The sequence below is a fragment of the Castor canadensis genome, chromosome 3 (genome assembly GCF_047511655.1).
Source record: "Castor canadensis chromosome 3, mCasCan1.hap1v2, whole genome shotgun sequence".
Lineage (NCBI taxonomy): Eukaryota > Metazoa > Chordata > Mammalia > Rodentia > Castoridae > Castor > Castor canadensis.
In genome coordinates, this window is record NC_133388.1 from 81866516 (window position 1) to 81887266 (window position 20751).

General features: G+C 34.3%; 1 protein-coding gene across 1 annotated transcript in view; it reads right to left on the bottom strand.

The window, feature by feature from the left end:
* The window catches only part of LOC141421230 (inhibitor of Bruton tyrosine kinase-like), a 1912155-nt gene that overhangs the window by 19996 nt on the left and 1871408 nt on the right, over positions 1 to 20751 (bottom strand). The window contains exons 7-9 of the mRNA XM_074066910.1: positions 3440 to 3603; positions 1413 to 1505; positions 685 to 828 (exon numbers count right to left, since the gene is read on the bottom strand). Of these exons, the coding sequence (XP_073923011.1) occupies positions 685 to 828; positions 1413 to 1505; positions 3440 to 3603 (401 nt within the window). The remainder of the gene's footprint in view (positions 1 to 684; positions 829 to 1412; positions 1506 to 3439; positions 3604 to 20751) is intronic.

Consider the following 20751-nt stretch of genomic DNA (forward strand, 5'->3'; position numbering starts at 1 on the left):
CACCAAACTAAGGACAGCTACAAATACCCTCCTCAGTCCTTGTGAGAGAAAGAGGGTTCTTTTTATTTCTTCCTTACCCTTCAGTCTATCCATCAACTGCTCTTCTAGACTCAGTTTCCAGATATTATGAGTTGCAAACAAAATGGAACTGTTTTCTTACCCTCTGGAGGTTACTCCTACTAATGCTGCCACTGTGGGGTGAATTATGATGGAGAAAACTTATGTGACACAATGTTAAGTAACACCTCTTCAAAAAGTACAAAAAGGTTTGATTTTAACCATGTGAAGATACTTACGGTACATGCAGAAAAATAAAGAGATTAATGTACTAAAAGTAAAGTGTTCTTTTATGAAATTTACTGTAACACATTTTATTTCTTATTAAGAAGTGAAAAGGTAAAATTATTTTAAACCACTTTGGCAAGGGAAGTTGCAGAATATGAAGAAGATACTATACCCACATATGAAAAATCCACATTTGGAAGCAATGGTTTATAATGTTAATACAGCCAAAATTAAGGGAAAAAAAGTTCTTGTTCCTCAAATTCCAATGTTTAACTTAAAAGAAAAGGGGGAAAAGAAATATTTGAAAATATTTTAGGTAGGGGAGAAACTCAGGAGCCTAAAACAACCTTAAAAGCTAACATCAAGACCTACAATGATTTAATAAAAATAAGAGCATACCATGCATTCGCTGGTTTGGGTAACTTTGAAGGAGTAGTTAAAACTGTTTCCATGCTATTCATTCCTGAATTGCTTTCTTTGGTAGGCAATGCAATCATTTTTCGTTGCTTCTGAGAAAGTTTAACTCCATGGGAAATCATTTTTCTAAAAATTATATTAGATTAAACCAATTAGTTCACTGGTTTCACTGATTCTGAGAAAGTTTATTTTATGAAAAATCATTTTACTATAAATAAAATTAAACCAATTAACATCATTTTATGCTTAATGAAGGTTACAGATGATATATTCTATTTATTGTGATTTTACAATTTTTGGATTACAATGTTAAGTTTCAATAATGATAATTATCAGTTTATACTATAAGTGAACAAGTAATTGCTATATATGAACCCTCCTACATATAATACTTTTCCAGGGGAATTTGCACCACAAGGCTTAAATCTTGAGGGTTTTTTTTAGAAATAGCCAGCAATGATCATTTTAGAGGTAAGTTTCTAACATGTAATAATACTGTGTTCAATAAGAACTGATCTACAAACTCGACTCAATCTTTAGCACATATTTAAAAATAATATTATAAAGATTACGTATCCTATAAAAAGGTTTAGCGCTATTACATTAAAATGCAGAAAAATGACAGCAAAGATACAACAGATCTTTCCAATTCTTCATGGCAGAAATATAATACCATATGATCTTTTCTTTTTTGATTTTTTTTAACCAACCCTAAATTTGACTTTGGTGTAGCTCCACATTTTTTTCTACTTTCTTCTGTTTCCATGATGGTTCTGAGATCCACAACAGGAGGACTAACAGGACTAAAAGACATAAAAAAATTTTTACCAAGCATTCAGTTTATCTATCAAGCCCAACCTCAAACTTAACTGAAACGGTAAATGATATGTAAGATTTATGATGAAAGTATACTTTAGATTTGTCAGCTGCAGCCAACACAAAAAGGATATTTTGCACATCATCTCTTTTTTCTTATGTGCACAGAATCTATTTGGTATACCTATGAATTTCTGCAATAATTCACTGGCCAGAAATAGTTCACAATGGTACCCACCTAACTCTATGTCTAGACCAAGCATTCCTAATTTGAAAATCCAAAATCTTAAATGTTCTAGAATTGGAAATTTTCAAGTTCATACTTCATCTTAGCCAAAAGGACAAGAAGCAATCAAAAAGGATATTTTAAGTGAAAGCTGCTATTATATATGCATACATAATTACAACTTAAGTGCATCTAAATTCATAAAGTATAAATCTGGAATTCTAAAACATAAATAAAAAGTCAAACAATAGTAGATTCTTAGGTTGCCTAAATTAGGCAAAAGAACTCACTAAAGTTCTAATTAAATTCTTATTCTTTGGAATGAATAAAAGTTGAAAATTCTTTCCTTTCTATTTTTTTTTACAACTTACTACTATCTAGTAGTAACAAAAACCAGAGATTTATCAGAAAATTTGAGGAGTGCTGAACAATATTGGATACCCACCAGAGGGAGTTGCATCATAAGAAAAGAATCCTACAATCTTTAGATATAGTTTATCTAAATGAAATTTATGATACACCTAAAAATAAATCATATTATTGCATATGAAAGGGCAACCTGTTTACTTCATTTTCTTTCAATAAGAACTTCTAATCACTACTCCTGCTAGGTAATACTTCAGAGTGAATGTAGAAATGTTTGTGTATATACTGAAAATACCGATCATATTGCTAAACACTGTTAGTAGACACTGTACTGAAATTGATAGCCAACCTATATTGGTTGGCTTTATACCAAGGTATTCTTTAAACATGTTTAGTAAGCTATTCTAACATTAGCAATTAAAAGACAGTTTCTAAGTGTTCCCACAAATTATGTATGTTCCAATTTGTTTACTTAGAACAGCAAAAGTGAGACTAACTTATCAACAGCGTTTAGACTATGAAACATAATCTTTGTTCCAACTGCAAAAGACAGCATTTTTCAAATAAATTACATAAACAGTCCAAATGACAATAACAAGTCAGTTAACAACTCAATTAGCAGCAAGCCTGTAACCTCAAATATGTATCACTTTATTTTGGTGGGACTGGGGTTTGAACTCAGAGCTGCACACTTGCAAAGCTGGCACTCTACAGCTTGAGCCGCATGTCTAGCCATTCTCTTCTGCTTATTTCAGGGTCTCACAAACTATCTGCCTGGACTAACCTTGAACTGCAATCCTCCCCATCTCAGCCTTCCAAGTAGGTAATATTACAAGGGTGAGCCACAGGCACCTGGCTTGTACCACTTCTTTATAGGGAAAACACTAAAAACCTTTCGTTCTAGCTTTTTATTTTTTAAATAAACAGTACATTAAGAACACCAGAATGTCTTTCTTCAAAGTAACTATAGCCTAGTACCTAACATAAATCTACCTTTCCCCATCCTCACCTGTATCAAGGGGGGAGTTTTAACTAATGTATCAACTACAAAAAAATTGCTGCTGTAAGTCACATATATATAGACTTAAATATATACTTACATGTAAGTAAAAATAAAATATTTGCTACTATTTACTGGTGTTAATACAAACATTAATTTTGCCCCAGGGGGAACATGCCTATCATAATTGATCAGCAATTTTTATATGTATAGATAATTTTCCGTGTATCAGACTAATATTTAATGTGCTTCACTAAAATTTTTCATTTGACTAAAAGTAGATGGCAATTTCTTAGAAAGAGAGATACAAAACAAAATGCAAATCCTACCTTAAAGAGCCAGCAACCCAACTGGAAGAGCTTGTATTATCAATTCTGTTGCTGGGAATGGGCTGTGGAGCAGATATTTTATGTGTTGGTGATTTTTCCCATGGTTTAAAATCTTCCCTAGAATACGTCGGAGGTGTACCATTAATATATGATTTAATTTTCCCCTGTGGGAAGGAAAAACAAATTTAAAGAGTCAGCAATAGTAGGTGCATACTTTAGTCACTAATATACAGTAGATACTTAATAAATATTAAAAATCCTATGGTGATAAAATCACCTAGCATTTTCAATACATGCTCTTCTATAGTTTATTGCTTTAAGTACAGAGAATGAGGGAGAGGGATTATTATGGGAAATGAGTTTGCATATTAAATTTATATTTACACAAATATTAAATAAAATGTTTTAAATGAAAGTTGTACATGTAAGATATGATGCAGTTATTTTTAAATTAATATTCATGACTTCAGATAGACCACAAAATGGAAGTTTGGTATAAATGTCCTATAATTCACTGAATATAATTAAAGTATTCTGAATAAAATTAAAGTCAAGTAATACTGACAATTCAAAGGGGACCCTAAAACTATTTCTGTTATAATGGGTCAAAAACATTATTAAAATGGCATTTCCACTGTCAAGATCATATTCTATTATTGCAAAACATTCACAATATGCCTCCGACCTTCCTTTAAGCCTCAATTGTCTTCCAGACCAACCTTATGAGAATTAACAATTGCCCCCCCCCGCCGCCAAACTTCTTTACAGTAAAAACACCATGGAGCCTAGAACACTGTAGAATTTCCTATCTTTTAGATTAACAACTGTGGAATGAGATGTTAAGGATGCCCCTCTCAGAGTTAACCACAATAGTAATCATACAGCTTAAAGTTAATTGTGCTAGACTAGAAGAACTCAATCGTTCTACCTCATTCAGCTCCAGTTAACATCATGAAAGAAAGACCCTTCGCAGAATTTGAAATTTGGCTTACTTTCAAAATCATTTTCGTTGGACAAATTTTATCTGGTATTAACTGAATTTCCCAAAATATATTTCAGCAATTTAACTACAAATGTTTTTCTCAATATGTCTTCATAGTTTTAAAGATTAGAAAGGTTAGAAGTAATATTTATAAAGGGTTCAAAACTGCCATTAAAAGATCCAAAACTAGAAAAACTATACCTCACCTGTGGCTGATGCACTCCTCGTTGGAGCCTCTGTAGTTCAACCTCTCTCAAGGACAAGTGTCTAGAGTTCCTCTGACAAGACAGAGGAGGGGCAATCAATCATTCACTGAAGGGCTTCATGAGGGACCAGGGATCTAATGCTCCCTAAATCCAAGTATTCATTCTAGCCTTCATCACCCTGCTACTACTATGTCTTAAGCATTTTCAGAATTGTTTTAGCTTTTTCTGTTCTAAAATTGTCTTGCTCAGCAACTACTTTGCAGCTTCCAAAACTATTAACATCCCATTGTTATTGCCTGTTCCTTTCCTATTTTCTCTGCTCTACTGAAATAGACCTTTTAAAAATGTTTGGCAGAGGTAGGTAAGATAAATGTACTTATTTAACCCAATATATTTAAATTTCTTTTTATACTTTAAATTTCTTAAGACCTAAAATATCAAATATGTAAATATCAATTATTTCTTTAATATATCAAGACTCTGAATGAACAGAAATATGTATTTCTTATGTCAAAATTCCTCAATTTCTTATTTCAGTATCAAGACAAAAGTTTCAGGTCCCAGAATGCAGGGAAGAAAGAAGGAAGAACAGAAAGGAGAGAAGGAAAGAAACAGAGCTTACAAACAACTTTGTTCCATATTTATTTCTTCTTTCAAAAAGACATCTCCATCCTCTACTTCCAATGGCTGATATCTGGTCCTTCTTGGTATGGTGTGATGACTCTTCTATCCATTGCTGGAATCTGTAGAATAAAAATGTCACTTTTTAAATACAAAATTTTTAAAGATTTAAAATATAGATAAAATATTCCATCTGTTTTAGTATATGGTGACAATAACTAGAAAAGATCTAGAATGCCTAGTAACTTCCTAAATTCACAAGGGAAGAAAAATTTGATTAGATTCATTAAAAAGTGTATTTCATAAAACTGTGAAAAAAAAACCTACCTTGCATAAAAGCTGTACTTTATTATTAAGTACAGACTAGTCCATTTGTTAGGTCATGTGAATCCCTGTTCCTGCACTGTCCTGACCTTTGGTAAGTAAGAAAAACTCTGAAATTTTCAGTAAGTTTTATTTACAAGTGAATTAATATAGATACAAATCCTATCATTAAGTATCTTCAATTTAGATTACCATACTCATCTTGGTATCCAAAAGAAATTCCATTTTCTCATTTCTAAAAGATCCTAATGTATATGCACTCCTTAAGAAATTATTCCACTGTGAAATCTGATCTAATTTATTTAGATGATAATATTATGGCCACTAAATCTTCACTGGAAGAACACAAACCTTACCACTTTTCGGTAAAATACAGAAAGATCCTTTAAAACGTCATCACTTAAAACATCAAGAGACCTAAAAAATGAGAAATAAAATTATAACACTCAATTTAATAGCTGCCAAGATTTTCAAATATGTACAAATATTTCAAATTGCCAAATAAGTAACAACATTATTTTTCAAGCTTATATATACTGTCTACTATAAAAACCTTTTGGAAATACATAGTAATTATGTTATTTCAAGTAAACAGCAAACCTAAGAGACAAATATCTTGAAAAAAAACTCAAGTACTTATACAAATAAGTTTACAAAGAATCTTTTCTATTTTAACAAAATAGTAAGTATTCATTTTCCATAAATTACAACACTGAATTAACAATGGCTTATGTATCAGGATAAGCAAATTCTATCCAGAATTATCATTGTACCACTACCTGCATGACTTTGAATAACTCAACTTTTTTCTGGGTTTACCATCTTCATGTGCAAAATGAAGTTTGGACTGTATCAGCTGCATTTCATTCAGGTTCCATACAGGTATTATAAGGCATCAGTGGAAATTGTAAAAATTCATACTCTATTTCTGTATGTGTGTATGAATATATATATTTGTGTATGTACATTTTTGTGTGTATGTGTATACATGTTTTTAAAGCAATTTCTACACCTAGTATGAAATTACTTATATATTCAAATCTGTACTAAATCAGTTTTCAACACTGATAATAAATGATACATTAACTTGTGATGCTACATCAATTTTAGTGCTCTGCACATATTATTTATATTTCTAGCAAACTCATATGTGATTAAGAACTTAATTTGTATAAATCTTTGACTGAACTTGTATGTCTACTTAAGCAAAACTATATGAGACATCACCACAAGTACTATCCTTAAGTGGTTCAGCTGAAACACCTGTCCCAAGATAATAGTTGAACAATAGTGACACATCACTTTCTAATATAGTATTTATTTACTCTTTCGGTGGTACTAGGATTTGAACTCTGGGCCTCACCCTTGCTAGGCAGATGCTCTACCACTTGAGCCACTCTGCCAGCCCTCCAATATATGATTTTAGGTAGAGTTGATGTTTATTTTATTTTTGGTTGATTCTTATTTGACAAACCAAATGATATTAATTTGGCAATAGAAAGTAATAAAAATGTTTTCAACAGAAACACTAAAACAATGTAGCAATGAAATTAAATTTAGTCTGAAAATCTAGCCGGGTTCTGACTAGGTATCAAATGCATTTTAAAATAACAGTCTAATATTTCATAACATTGATTTTCACTTAAAAGCATTTTTTTCACAAAATAATAGAGCTTAAATAGCAAAAGAATTTTCTCCTAATTGAGTTCTACCTGACAATTTTAAGAACATTAGTGATTCATCTCCAAGAAACAGCAGAACATTACTTTTCAATCATGTTTTGGAATTAGTTTGATTAAAGACTTTGAAAAGTGAGTTATTAAAAAGCTGTTAACATAGTAACAATATAAACCAAAATTTTCTTGGTTCTTTTCCAAAAGAAAAAGGGTCTCTTGGTTTCCTCATTTGTAATAAAAAGATATTAACAGAGCCTACTGTACACAGTTTTCATGAAAGTTATACAAATTAATCTAACGTATTTTGGAAAAATACCCACTACATAGTAAGCAATAATTATTGTTATAATCATTGAAGCAAAATACAAAAGCAAGTACAAAGTAAGCACTAAGTATTAGTTATTATTATTATTACTGAACAAAATAAAGAAATGAACTAGATGATAAATCCTTACAATGCAAATTGACACTAGGATTTTAATATCAAACATCTATAATCACCAATATAGACTCATTTCTCTTACCACTAACTTTTTAGTGAGAAAAAAGCAATAGTTTGACCTAATATGTGATTTGTAAAGTGTGAAGTTTTTCATTAAAAAAACAAATCATTCCCAGCCAGGCCTGCTGGCACACACCTATTCCAGTACTCAGAAGACTGAGGTAGGGGGATCATTAGTTTGAGGCCAACCCAGGCAACATAATGATCCTGTCTCAAAAACCCAAAATCAGTAATAAAAATAACTGACATTTCCAACATTCCTCTAATTTTAAAATCTGTACGAATTCTAAATTATTAGCATTTATCAAACTGTTTCCAGGTAAATATCCATTTTTAAATTATAGCATATCTTTTATTTTGCTTTTGCTGAAGTCATATAATGGATGTATTCAGCCAACCTCGCTTCAAGTAAAGCTGCCATATTCAGTCCTATAAACTGTAAACAAGACAGTTTCAGCTGTTCAGCGCTATACATTGCTGCAAATTCCAACAGCATAGCAGCATTCTTAAGGGTAACTACAAAGAAAGAAAAGATTTGCAAAATTAGATGAAAGGCACATTACAGTAGATAAAATATATTGGTTTTGAAAGTTGTCATATTTGAACACTTAGAACAAGGAAACTGAAAGTATTTTGTTACCAAAAGCAACTTATACTGGACAAATGAAGGATTCATTTGCCATTACAGTACGCTAGAGTACTTTCAAAAGGCATGCATATACAAACATTTTAAGCAAAGCAAATATGGAAAGGGCAAACATGTAAGTACTAACAACACTCCTAACAATTTAATATTTTTAACTTTCATTAATTAAACTTTCCTTTTTATTTATAGCTATTCCCGCTTCCATAAAACCAAAAGAGATATTCTTAAGACTAAGAGAAACAGATGAAATAATTCTATAAAATGAATAAATGTTTATTAATCTATCAGGCATTATATATTTGTGTGTGTGTGTGTGTGTGTGTGTGTGTTTGGAATACACATCTAACTCTTACCAAAATATTACCCATGCCAGCTCAGAATCTGATATACTGTACAAAAGAGTGAATTTAGTAACCATCCTATTAATTTTAGATGTGAAGTATCTGATTCTGCTAGAGACCCTTCAAGAACATTCTACCTATGTAGCATAAAACTGCAACTTCTTGAACCTCTCTGTTCTTTGTCTTACTCTGAGTCCCAGTCAGCAGAGGAATACAGTTGTTTTCTGAACCTGGCTTCTACTTATCTTTTTATTTCTTCTCTTTTGTATTTTATCAAAAGTTGCAATTGCAGTCAATAATGGTTTCTGCTTTACCCGACTAACCTAGTTTCAACAGATGATGAAAACATCTCACATCTCACAGAATTAATAATATTGGATCATATAAAAAACTTCCTAGAATTCTTCAGTTGGGAACAAAGATATACACACTGCCCAATAACCAGAGATCAAACTTCTGTGGAATTTTTTTTCTAGTTTCTAGGAAGATCATGGAATTCATTAATAAATAGAGGCGACTGTGCAGCAGGTGCCAAGAAAGAATATCCAAGGGAGATCAGGAAAGTCAGTTTAAAAAGTGAAAGTATTATGTAAATATATGTATTATATGCTGCCCTTTATTTTAATATGTTTTTTTCTTGCCTATAAAAGATCCAGGGTATTTTTCTCTCACTGATAACCAAGGACAAGATGATCTACAGTGCTCAAAAAAAGATAATGGAGCTAAGTAAAGTCATCTAAGTACAAATCAGAAGAATTTGACAGGAATTTCCTTCATGCTTCCTAAAGTAACAATGAAGCAAAAGAAATATAAAATTAGAAAACCATAAACCTTCCGTGTTAAGGCTAAGAAAATTTAACTTTCATTCTAGAGTAAGCAACTAAAAATATCTAAACATGAAGAACACACAATTACTTCCTATAGCAAGATTAAAGAAAGTAGAAGGGAGGAAAAGCATTTAAAGACTACCGTGATTCTGCACAAAAGAAATGGATCCCAGACCTAACTAGCATAGTAACTGAGAATCAGAAGATGGGAAAATGTGACCTACAGTTAAGACACATCAATTTTTTTTAATTTTATTATTCATATGTGCATACAAGGCTTGGGTCATTTCTCCCCCCTGCCCCCAACCCCTCCCTTACCACCCACTCCGCCCCCTCTCTCTCCCCCCTACCCCCTCAATACCCAGCAGAAACTATTTTGCCCTTATTTCTAATTTTGTTGTAGAGAGAGTATAAGCAATAATAGGAAGGAATAAGGGTTTTTGCTAGTTGAGGTACGGATAGCTATACAGGGAGTTGACTCACATTAATTTCCTGAGCGTGTGTGTTACCTTCTAGGTTAATTCTTTTTGATCTAACCTTTTCTCTAGTTCCTGGTCCCCTTTTCCTATTGGCCTCAGTTGCTTTTAAGGTATCTGCTTTAGTTTCTCTCCGTTAAGGGCAACAAATGCTAGCTAGTTTTTTAGGTGTCTTACCTATCCTCACCCCTCCCTTGTGTGCTCTCGCTTTTATCATGAAGACACATCAATTTTGATACCTGAAAGAGTTTGAGCATAAAGGACAAAAGACAAATAAAAGAGCAATTTTGGATTTCAAAGTTGAGTGTTAAGAATAGCCTTGAAATAACCAAAATAAAAAACAGAATGTTTTGAGAGATAATAGATATGGTTTATTGACATTATTCACAGAAGAATTAGAGAAAAATTCCAGCAAATAGTAGATAAAATCAGAGATACAATCAAGAACTAAAATCAGAGACACAATCAAGAACAGAATAAGGGTAAAAAAAATCTGCTTTCAAACTGCAGGTTCTCAAATAAATTTCATATCATCACTATTATTCATGGCTCTATGACATTTCAATAAAAAGTTAACACCATCTTTCAAGTATAAGATGTATATACTTTCGCATTTCTGAGGTAAGGATATGCTTACAAATGATAGCATGCAATAATTTAAATTTTTCGACATTTTCTGTGGTACAAATAGTGGTGTATTTTACCATAATGAGTAATAACACTAATATAATACAGTAATCCTGAACCAATCTGAAAACATGCTAATGCTCTAATTTAAAGTTACTCACGTTTTTCAGTTAATGCTACTTCACAAATCTTTCTTTTTTTTTGCCACTGTAACAAATTACCACAAATTTAGTAGTTTAGAAAACAGCAAACTTATTACAGTTCTGTAAACTAGAAGTCTGACAGAGGTCATGACCTTGGCTAAAATCAAGGCATCAGCAAAGCTGCAGGCTTTCCTGGAGGCTCTAGAGAAGGGTCGATTGCTTTGCTTGTGCAGATTTTGGCAGAATTGGATTCTATGCTGTTGCAGGTCTGAGCTCCCATCAGCCAGGGCTGCCCTTACCTTCTGCAGCACTCCTGGATGCTTGTGTGAACTTCTGAAATCTCAGCTGGCAACGCTGTTGAGTCCTTCTCATGCTGCCTTCCCTCTGACCTCCTTCCAATGGCACATCCCTGACCATAGCAGGGGAAGGTTGTCCCATTTCAAGGACCCATGTGATCAAATTGGTCCTATCCAGGTAATTCAGGATAATCTCATTGCAAGAACCTTAATCACACCTGCACATATTCCAGGTTACAGGGATTAGTGCATGGGCATGTGCTATCATAGAAACAAATGGGATGAAATCAGGAGCCTGGGTGGAATCCAGTGTAATAATCTGACAAGAGAGGGGGGCAGCTTGGACCAGGTTGGGGGATTGAGGTGCAGTCAAGTGATCAGATTCTGCATGTCACAAATCTCTTTCAATCGAGTTATGAGAAGTTGATCAGCCACTACAAGAACACTACAAATAAAATCCACATTTTGAGATTCTAACAGAAAGAAAAAGAAAACAAATATTACTCTCTATTACTTTGTAATCATTATACCTGGTGAAAAAAATTAAACGTTAAGATAGGAAAGAGAAAATTCTGATTATGCTCTACATGTTGGAATGGCTACTATGACCAATACTAAATACATCAAAATATGTCTATCTTTTCATTAGAAAACTGAAAAAAAAATATACCAAAATATGGTGCAAACACTGTGTATACATGTATATAAATGGAAAAATGGAATTGGTTGACACTATTCCAGGAATAGGGGGAAGGCAAGATGAAGAAGAATGGTGGAGGGGGTGAATTTAAGTATGACCTGTTTGATATATTGTAAGAACTTTAGTAAATGCCACAATGTACCCCAGCCAGCACAACAATGAAAACAAAAATGCTTTGGTTCACATGGGAAGCCAAACTGAGGTGATGATTTCAGGGGAGAAGACTATTAGAATATCTATATATGTGTGTGTTTAAGTATGATGCTGAGATTTGACTTTCCATTCTATTTATTAGTTTGAGAAATATTTCTCTTCACACATGGGGGATATATTTATATAGAGATACATCTTTATATATGGGAGCTCTTAACACGTTCTTATTTAAAACACAATTTATCATCTAATAACACTTTAAAAACTAAAAACTATAGAAGTTCCTTAATTTAAAATAACCTTCATAAGCTAGTACACAACAGAGCCACTTGCACGCCCATCTTTATTCCAGCACTATTCACAATAGCCAAGCTTCAGAAACACCTTAGATGCCACACAACTGATGCATGGATTAAAGAATTGCAGTACATACACATCCCGGAGTATTATTCAGCCAAAGAAGAATGAAATTATGTTAATTGCAGGTAAGTGCATAGAACTGGAGATCATCCATGTTAAGTCAAGTAAGCCAGGCTCAGAAGGACAAAGGTCACAATCTTTTCCTTCCTACGTTGAAGCTAGACCTGTAGGAACTACATCAATACAGGTATGATCTTATATACCTATATACATACACGAGAGAAAGAGAGAGAGAAAGACAGACAGAGGGAGAGAGAGATAGCATGATCATAACAGTGAGTCTGAGGTGACTATGGGGTGGCAGGAGAGGTAAAGTGCATGATAGAAATCAAATACTATTGAAATATATTGCATCTGTGTATGAAGATAGTGTAATAAAATGCACTGAGAGCTGCTAAATAATAGGGAACTGGGGCACGAAGAAAGAGAGAGTATTAGAGGGGGTTAATCTGATTAAAGTACAATATACACATGTGTGAAACATCAAGGCGAAATCCCCTTGAACAGTCAACATTCACTTAAATAAATGAAGACCAAGAAGGTAAAACAGGTTTTGTTTTAGGGTGGGTACCAATTAGAAGGGGGAAAATAAATGGAGAGGGTGAAGGAGGGCTAATATGGTGAATGTACATTGTATGACTGTATGAAAATAGAATATTTATGCTCTTAAATAAAAAAATTGGAAAATAAAATTGCCTTCTTGATCCTAAGTACTGCCAATGATCTTAAACACTTGCCCCTAAGCAAAATAACAGAAACAGGAAGATAACAGGGAAGGAGAAAAGAGGTTACCAAAGAAAAAGAACAGAAAATGTTTTATAAAAATGAAAAAGTGATGGTCAATGGGAATGACAGACAAGAACATCTGAAAATTCTTTCCTCCATAAATGCAATCTGAAGTCTACCAAAAATTATTGAAATCAACTTTTTTCAGAATTCCAGAAATCAGCCAAAGGCTTACATTAATCTGGTATGTATTTACTCAAGAAAAGTGACTGAATCTTGGTTTAAAAAAAACAAGTAAGCCTTGGGTCACAGAAGCTTTTAATTTTCAGCTAAAAGTTATAAGCTTCCCTAATCCAAAAAATTCAATATTCCCAAAATCCAAAACGTTTTTATGAGGTATTTTAAGTTAGGATATATTCATAGTACAGGGGGAATTCACTGTGACAATTCCAAATAGGCTTATATTGTACATTGGTTAGATCACCCTTGCTGTCTCTCCCCCTCAACTCCTTCCCTGCCCCACTTAGAGCAATTGCAAGGTTTCTTTGTTCTATTTCATAAAAGTAGATGAATGAAGTCCATCCACCATATACCCTCACCTTAATCTCCTTTACTCTCCCCCTCCCACTAGTATCACCCACACACATTCTATACCTGTTATACAGTCCTGTCCTGTCTTTCCTTATTAATATTTAAGTCAATGTTCCAAGGGGTTTCACACTGTGTCCCCACTGTAAGACTACTTTACGCTAGTCCTTCAACTACTTCAATTGCTCTCCCCTACCTTTTACCTCCGACCCCCCATTTTTCAATAGCTTTCAATACATATCCTTACATCCTCTATCTTCAGATGTTGTTTTATGCTGTTGCTGATGCTCCATCTCTCTTTTCCTTTCCCTCCTTCTGAGTTCCACAGAGTAGTTCCACTATTACAAACATGTTCTACATATGCATTTGCATATGATCACGTTTGTTTTTGTTTATGTTTATCTTTCAGATCTATCTTCCACATGAGAGCATACACGCAGCCTTTGTCTTTCTGAGACTAACTTACTTAACATAATGTCCTCCAATTGTATCCATCTACTTTCCACCCACATATCACTATTCCTTATGGTTAAGTAAAACTCCATTGTGTATATACACCATATTTTCTTGATCCATTCATCAGTCGTAGGACATCTGGGTTATTTGCAGAACTTAGCTATTGTGAATAGTGCTACGATGAACATCAGTGTACAGGTGTTTCTATTGTATCCTGACTTTATGTTCCTACATATGTGCCCAGGACAGTTATCACTGGATCATACAGCAGTACTATCTTTGGCTTTTTGAGACATCTCCATACTGCTTTCCATAATGGTTATATTAATTTGCAAAATTCAAACCTTTTTGAATGTTGACATGAAATGGAAAAATTCCACAGCTGACCTCATGTGACATTAAAATCAAAATGCAAACACACTAAAACTACTGAATAAAATTACCTTCAGGGTATGTGTATAAGGTATATATGATACATAAGTGAATTTCATGTTTAGGTTTTTTTCTACCTCAAGATATCTCCTTATGTATTTATGAATATTCCAATTTTTTTAAAAACATCCAAACTCCAAAATACTTCTAAGTTCCAAGTACTTTGGATAAGGGATCATCAACCTGTACCAAAATCAACAGATCCACAATCACAATGAAAATGAGCAGCCTAGGAGACACTGGGGAGAGGAAGAACAATCACAGAGCAATATTACCAAAGAACTACCACTGTATGACCTCGTTCTTTCCTGGAAATGCCACTAGAAATGCGTGTCTTTATTTGACCTGTGTCAAAGCTTGCTTGTTGAAAACAAGCTTTTCCCTAGGGGCATTTACTAAAAATTATCAGCAATAATTGCTTAACATTGATTGAGGCTGTCTGAGATGATGCTAACTGTACAAAATAAAAATAAGCAACAGAAGGAAAAAAAATCTTAACATTCAGCTGTTGAAGTCCTACTCCCCAGTATGGCTATATTTGGAAAGGGGACCTCTCAGGAAGTAACTAAAGTTAAATGAGGTCATTAAGTGTGGGCACTAATCCAATAGGATTAGTGTTATTCTAAGAAGAGATCCTAGAGACCTTGCTTACAATCTTTTTACACACATGCATTAAGGCCATGTGACAACATATGAAGATGCCATGTGCAAGCCTAGAAGAGAGCCTTCACCAGAAATCAACTCTTCCAGAGCATGCTCTAGGACATCTAGCCTCCAGAACTGTGAGAAAATAAACTTATGATATTAAGGCACTTAATCTATAGACTTTTGTGATGGCACCCGGAGCAGACTAATGCAGATGTCTGCAGGAATTTTTGAAAATTGCTAATATAGTCCTGTGAATGTAGCCACACAAATGAACATACCCAGAAAAGACTTTTGAAGGCTAAAACCTCTGACATAAGCTGAGATTCTGCACAAGAAGGAAACATAAGTGAAGACACACTATAAACTGCCAATCTGAACACTGGCAGCATGTCACCAACACATGGAGATCCTCTAGGCAAAAGCTGCTTCTAGACATTAATGGAAAATTGCTTAAGTATTCACTGACTACTACCCAACTAAGTAGACGTTAATAGTCAAATATGACAAAGAAGTCACAATTTACAGAATTAGCTTAGAAAAGTCATTAAACAAACAAACAAAAAAAAACAACAAACCCTAAGGATGAGAAAGAATCTTATTTCTAGAGATGTAACACTGTATCATTTAAATGTCCAGATCCCAACAGAAAAAAAATTATGAAAGATGCAGAGATGCAATGAAAGATGTAAGTATGACCCACACACAAGAAAAAAAGCAGCTAAGAGAAACTGTCCTGGAAGAAGTCAAGATTTGGACTTACTAGATAAAGACTTTAAACTAGCTATTTTAAAAAAATAAAGGAAACCATGTCTGAAAAATAAAATGATGATAATATTTCATAAAATTAAGAATATCTTTGAAAAAACAGCAATTAAAGTCAATTGAGATTATCTAATATAAAGACCAAAAACAAAAAAGAATGAAGAAAAACAAAGTAGAGAAGACTCATGAAGCATATCAAGACACATAAGTCCCAGAATGGGGGTGGGATGGGAAGGATAAAAGAAGAATATATGAAGAAATAATGGCTAAAAACTTACCAAATTTGATGGAAAACATCAATCTGTACATCCAAAATGCACAACAAACAACTATTTACATAAACTTAGAGAGAATCACATCTAGACACACCATACATTGTTGAAATGTAAAGAAATGAATCTGGAGAGACAGGAAGTAAGAAAGTCGCTAATCATATGCAAGGGGTCCTCAAAAAAGACTCAGGCCTTAATTTTTCAACAGAAACCATGGAGGCCAGAAGGCAATGGGATAACACAGTCCTAACAGAGAAAAGATAGTCAACCAGAATTCTATTTTCTAGCAAAATTATCCTCTAAGAATAAAGAAATTTCACCTGAAAGGTTACAGTATCTTCCATATCAATCAATAACCATTTAATTTCTGGATGAAGGTTGAAATGATTTTCTCTGACTTACTAACTTGGCATAAGGCTACAGTTTTAGCCATTAATTTATCTTATAAAGTCTTCAGTAGAATTTCTCTGGACTTTTGAGAGAGTAGGAGAACTTTTAAGAAATAGGTCATTCTATTAAATGATGTCGTATGACAAACTCAGCAACAGTTTAGATAACAGAGCTTTTCTATTACGTGCAGTACTTGGAAAGAGAAATTCTAGAACATCAGACTGCAAAATTGATCATCTCTTTTCCTCATTGCAGAATCAATATATTGACTGATTTTAGGCTATTGTTGTTAGAAGTCAACACAGAGCTAAATCTGTAAGTTTTCTAAATGAAGAATTTTTTATCTGACATCACCCTCCATAGATACTGTTAATGCATCCATTCCATGATAAGAAATTGCAAAGATGATGTGGGAAAATGTCTATCCAGTCTTGATAACATTTCTCTTATTACCAGTTTGTTACAACATCCTTCTAATCTTTACAATTTGTTTTCAGTCTTTGTAGAAAGAGAAACATCTATAATTTTGAGGTTTTAAAGGCCTGGTAGTTCTATAGTTATGAAGTTAGAATTATCATTAAAATTTTTCTTTCCACCAACATTTGGGAAAGTCCTGACACAATACCTTATAATAGCAAGTAATATATGCTTCAATTAAAATTATTTGATAGAAAAATGAGTGCAAATTGTTGCATTTGATAGCAAGAAAGAGGGACCTTAAAGATCTCCTCATTCTACAGACCAGGATGCCGAGTCTAAGTTAGAGTAAGTGATATGCCAATGGTCATGTAATTAATTAATGGCCAATTTGGCACTAGAAACTTACTACATCAGAAGACTTTCCGCTAAAATAATTCATTCTTGAATATTTAAAAAAATTATTTTAAGAGCACATAGCTAAGTCTGAGCAAAGACATGCCAAGGATTCCATTACACTTGAGCTTTTAAATGCTGCTCTTCTGGCCTCATTTACTGGCCTAGATTTTCTTCTTCCTGCACACAGTTCTCCCTGCAGGATTTCATGGGAATCCTGACGATAGCACTGGTGATTTTGACTGGATTCCTGTCTTATTTATAATCATCCCAATCCACCCTGTCTTAGAAAATAATGACCTAAAAGTTCCTAGTCAAACATTTATTTGCCCTGCAAACACACCAGTAGCCACTAATATCTGATAATCTCCTTCAAGTACTCCAGAATCCATGTCTTCCTTGTTCTGCTTCATCATCTACCCTTTAGATTACTGCAAGTGATCCAGGTAGGGAAGTCCCCAGCACATGGTCACATAATTTGATTCCCCAAATATACCCTCTATACTTTCCTAAGTTGATTCTTCCAAAAAAAAAATCTGAGCATATCATTTCAGCACTTAAAATGCTATATGACTCTGTAGTGCCCTTAAATTCTAGATCAGCCCATCTTCCCAGGACAGAGTTCCCATTGCTACCTGGCAGACTGATGCTATGGCTAGGGAGTCAAGACCCTCAAATTTCTCTGCACAAGTCATAGCCTTTCAAGAAAACCTAGGCTTGAATGTGGCTTCTACTTCCTGTATCACTTTTACTTCCCATTCATTGCTTCCAAAACTCTGATCTAGCTTAAAACAGCTAAAAATACTACTTTTCTAGGTAAGATTTCCTGAGGCCTTTGATAGCAGTGACTTCCCTCTCCGCCTGCATCATAGTCACTCATTACTGATGGCAGTTACTGAATTATTCTTTGCAATTCAGTACTTCTCATATTATTCTGCATAGAACTTCTTATGGCCTAGTGAATAAAAGGTAGGAAATAGAAATGAATGGACAGGGGTATAATCCCTGCTGACCAGTTGTAGGCACATGACCTCAACACCATTTTGCTAATCTTCAGTTTGTTAATTTCCTGAATGTTATATAATACCCACAAGTCCATCTGCTGTAAGAAACTGTGATGATGTATTCTCCGTGCCTCATTTTGCACTGCCCCATTAATTAAGGTTCATCAATAAATGGGAGATACTCATCCCTTAATTCCTAATCTTTCATTAAGTGCAATCACATTTGCTCAAATTAGACTAATACATGTATCTTAGCTATATAAAACAATATATCTTCTTTGTTTCTTATACTATATACATTCTCAAGCACTAAGCTCTGTGGATGGTGAGTGCTGAACAACCCTAACTGACTCCATCATTTTCATTATGAGAAGCAGTGTTTTGGAAACTCTCAGCTGGCTCAGGATCCCTCCCTGACCTACCTTTCTCCTACCAGGACAGTGTGGGAGGATTTATGTACCCTTGAGGCACCTGTAGGAGGGTGTGTTTGTGTTCCTTTGTGCTTCTGTATGCCTGTTGCTGAGGAGCAGTACTTACCACCTGGCCTCAGACATCAGACTCCAGATCTGCTGTATTCAACACTGATGTCCTCCAATGACAGAAAGAGCAGTAGAAACCCTGAGTAAACTTTAGGAGATATTAGAATAGAAAGAACTTGTAGTCTGAATTTCCAGGCTGTATTTCCTCTGAAGACTACAATTGTTGTAACTAAATCCCATTTCTTCATGATGCATGGGGCTAGCATTCTGAATTTAAAGTGTTGGGAGAGTCGCTTCCTTCTGAGGGCTGGGAGGAAAGGGTCTGTTCCAGGCCTTTCTTCTTGGCTTGCAGATGGGCATTTTCTCTTTATGCGTCTTTACATTGCCTTACCCTTTACGTGTGTCTTTCTGTGTTTGCATTTGCTCTTTTCGTAAGGACAACAGTCATATTGGATCAGCATTCTCTAATCACCATATTTTAACTTGGTTTCCTGTAAAAAAACTTATCTACAATAAGGGTCACATTCTTAGGTCCAAGGGACTAGGACTCCTGAAAACCTTTTTTGGTAGACCCAACTCACCTCGTCATACTTGGTTATCCCAGCTGCATGCATTTTTGTCCTAACTGCTTACTCTCTCTGGTGCCCTGCCGCCCTCCGAAGGCATCCCCTCAAGTACACAGGGCTCGTGAGGCTCCCCTATGGTACACCCTTACCAGTGCTTTTCCTGGCTGTTGGTGATGTATCACTCTGGATTGGTGGTAGATGCGGAGCTCAGATGTGATATTTGCAATCTCCTGAAGGAGAACCAATGTAGAAGTCAGATTATGGTCTGATCCTGTCTTCTCTGGGCCTTTCCAAAACTGCACAGTTTTCTACTAGTGTTTCTCTACTCTTATTCTCACCCCTGGGTGAGGCCTAAGTAGATTTCTGGACCCTGCTCAGAGTCCCGCAGTCACCTCCACCCCAGTCATATTCCTTCAATTCTATCTTTCTGTTTGGCTGACTAAACACGTATCTTTATTTGAGCATAGTATAGTTTCTATGCTTCTTCTCCACAGTATAGTTTAAGCACAGCTACTCAGACTTTATTATTGACAAGGAAAAACAATTTGCCTGTTAAAATGCATATACCGCTCTTTGTTCTTGTAGACTAAGGTGTGGCTCCTCAATGTGCAATTTTAGGATACACCCAATGTGCTTCGATGTAGATGATTCTATGTTCAGAGAAACACTAGTTTAGTCAAAAATCATGCTCTGAATTTCAGTTATTTTTTAATATATAAAACTGTCTGTTAGAAATAAGAAAAAAAAACCTATTCTTTTTTCAGGCCAGAGTTCTTGAAAATAAAATCCATGACTTTCAAGATCATTACCTCTGCTAGATATTTTCAAAACCTAAAAATTTTGAAATTCAGTAAACTGATTCTTCATTCTTTTCTGAGTTTAGTGTTTATATAGTATGGCAAGCTTTTCTTTCTGCTTCAATGGTGAAGAAAAAGTTGGGGGAAAGTTTTTTTTAACTATGTAGTTTTATTATTAAATATCACGTAAATTCATGGCCATGAGTGTGTGTGTGTGTGTGAGTGTGTGTGTGTGTGTGTGTGAGTGTGTGTGCATGTGCTTGTGCGAGAGGAACAAAGTGGAATTTAGGAATAATCAAGAAGTTTGAGAGGAAACATAATTCATTTGGAGTTCTATGTCATTTTCCACTTGGGACAAGTGAGAATTTGATTTATCTTGGTTTTGGCTTCCTTCCATTTAACTACAAGATTGTTTTAGAATACAACAGTAGTTTAATTT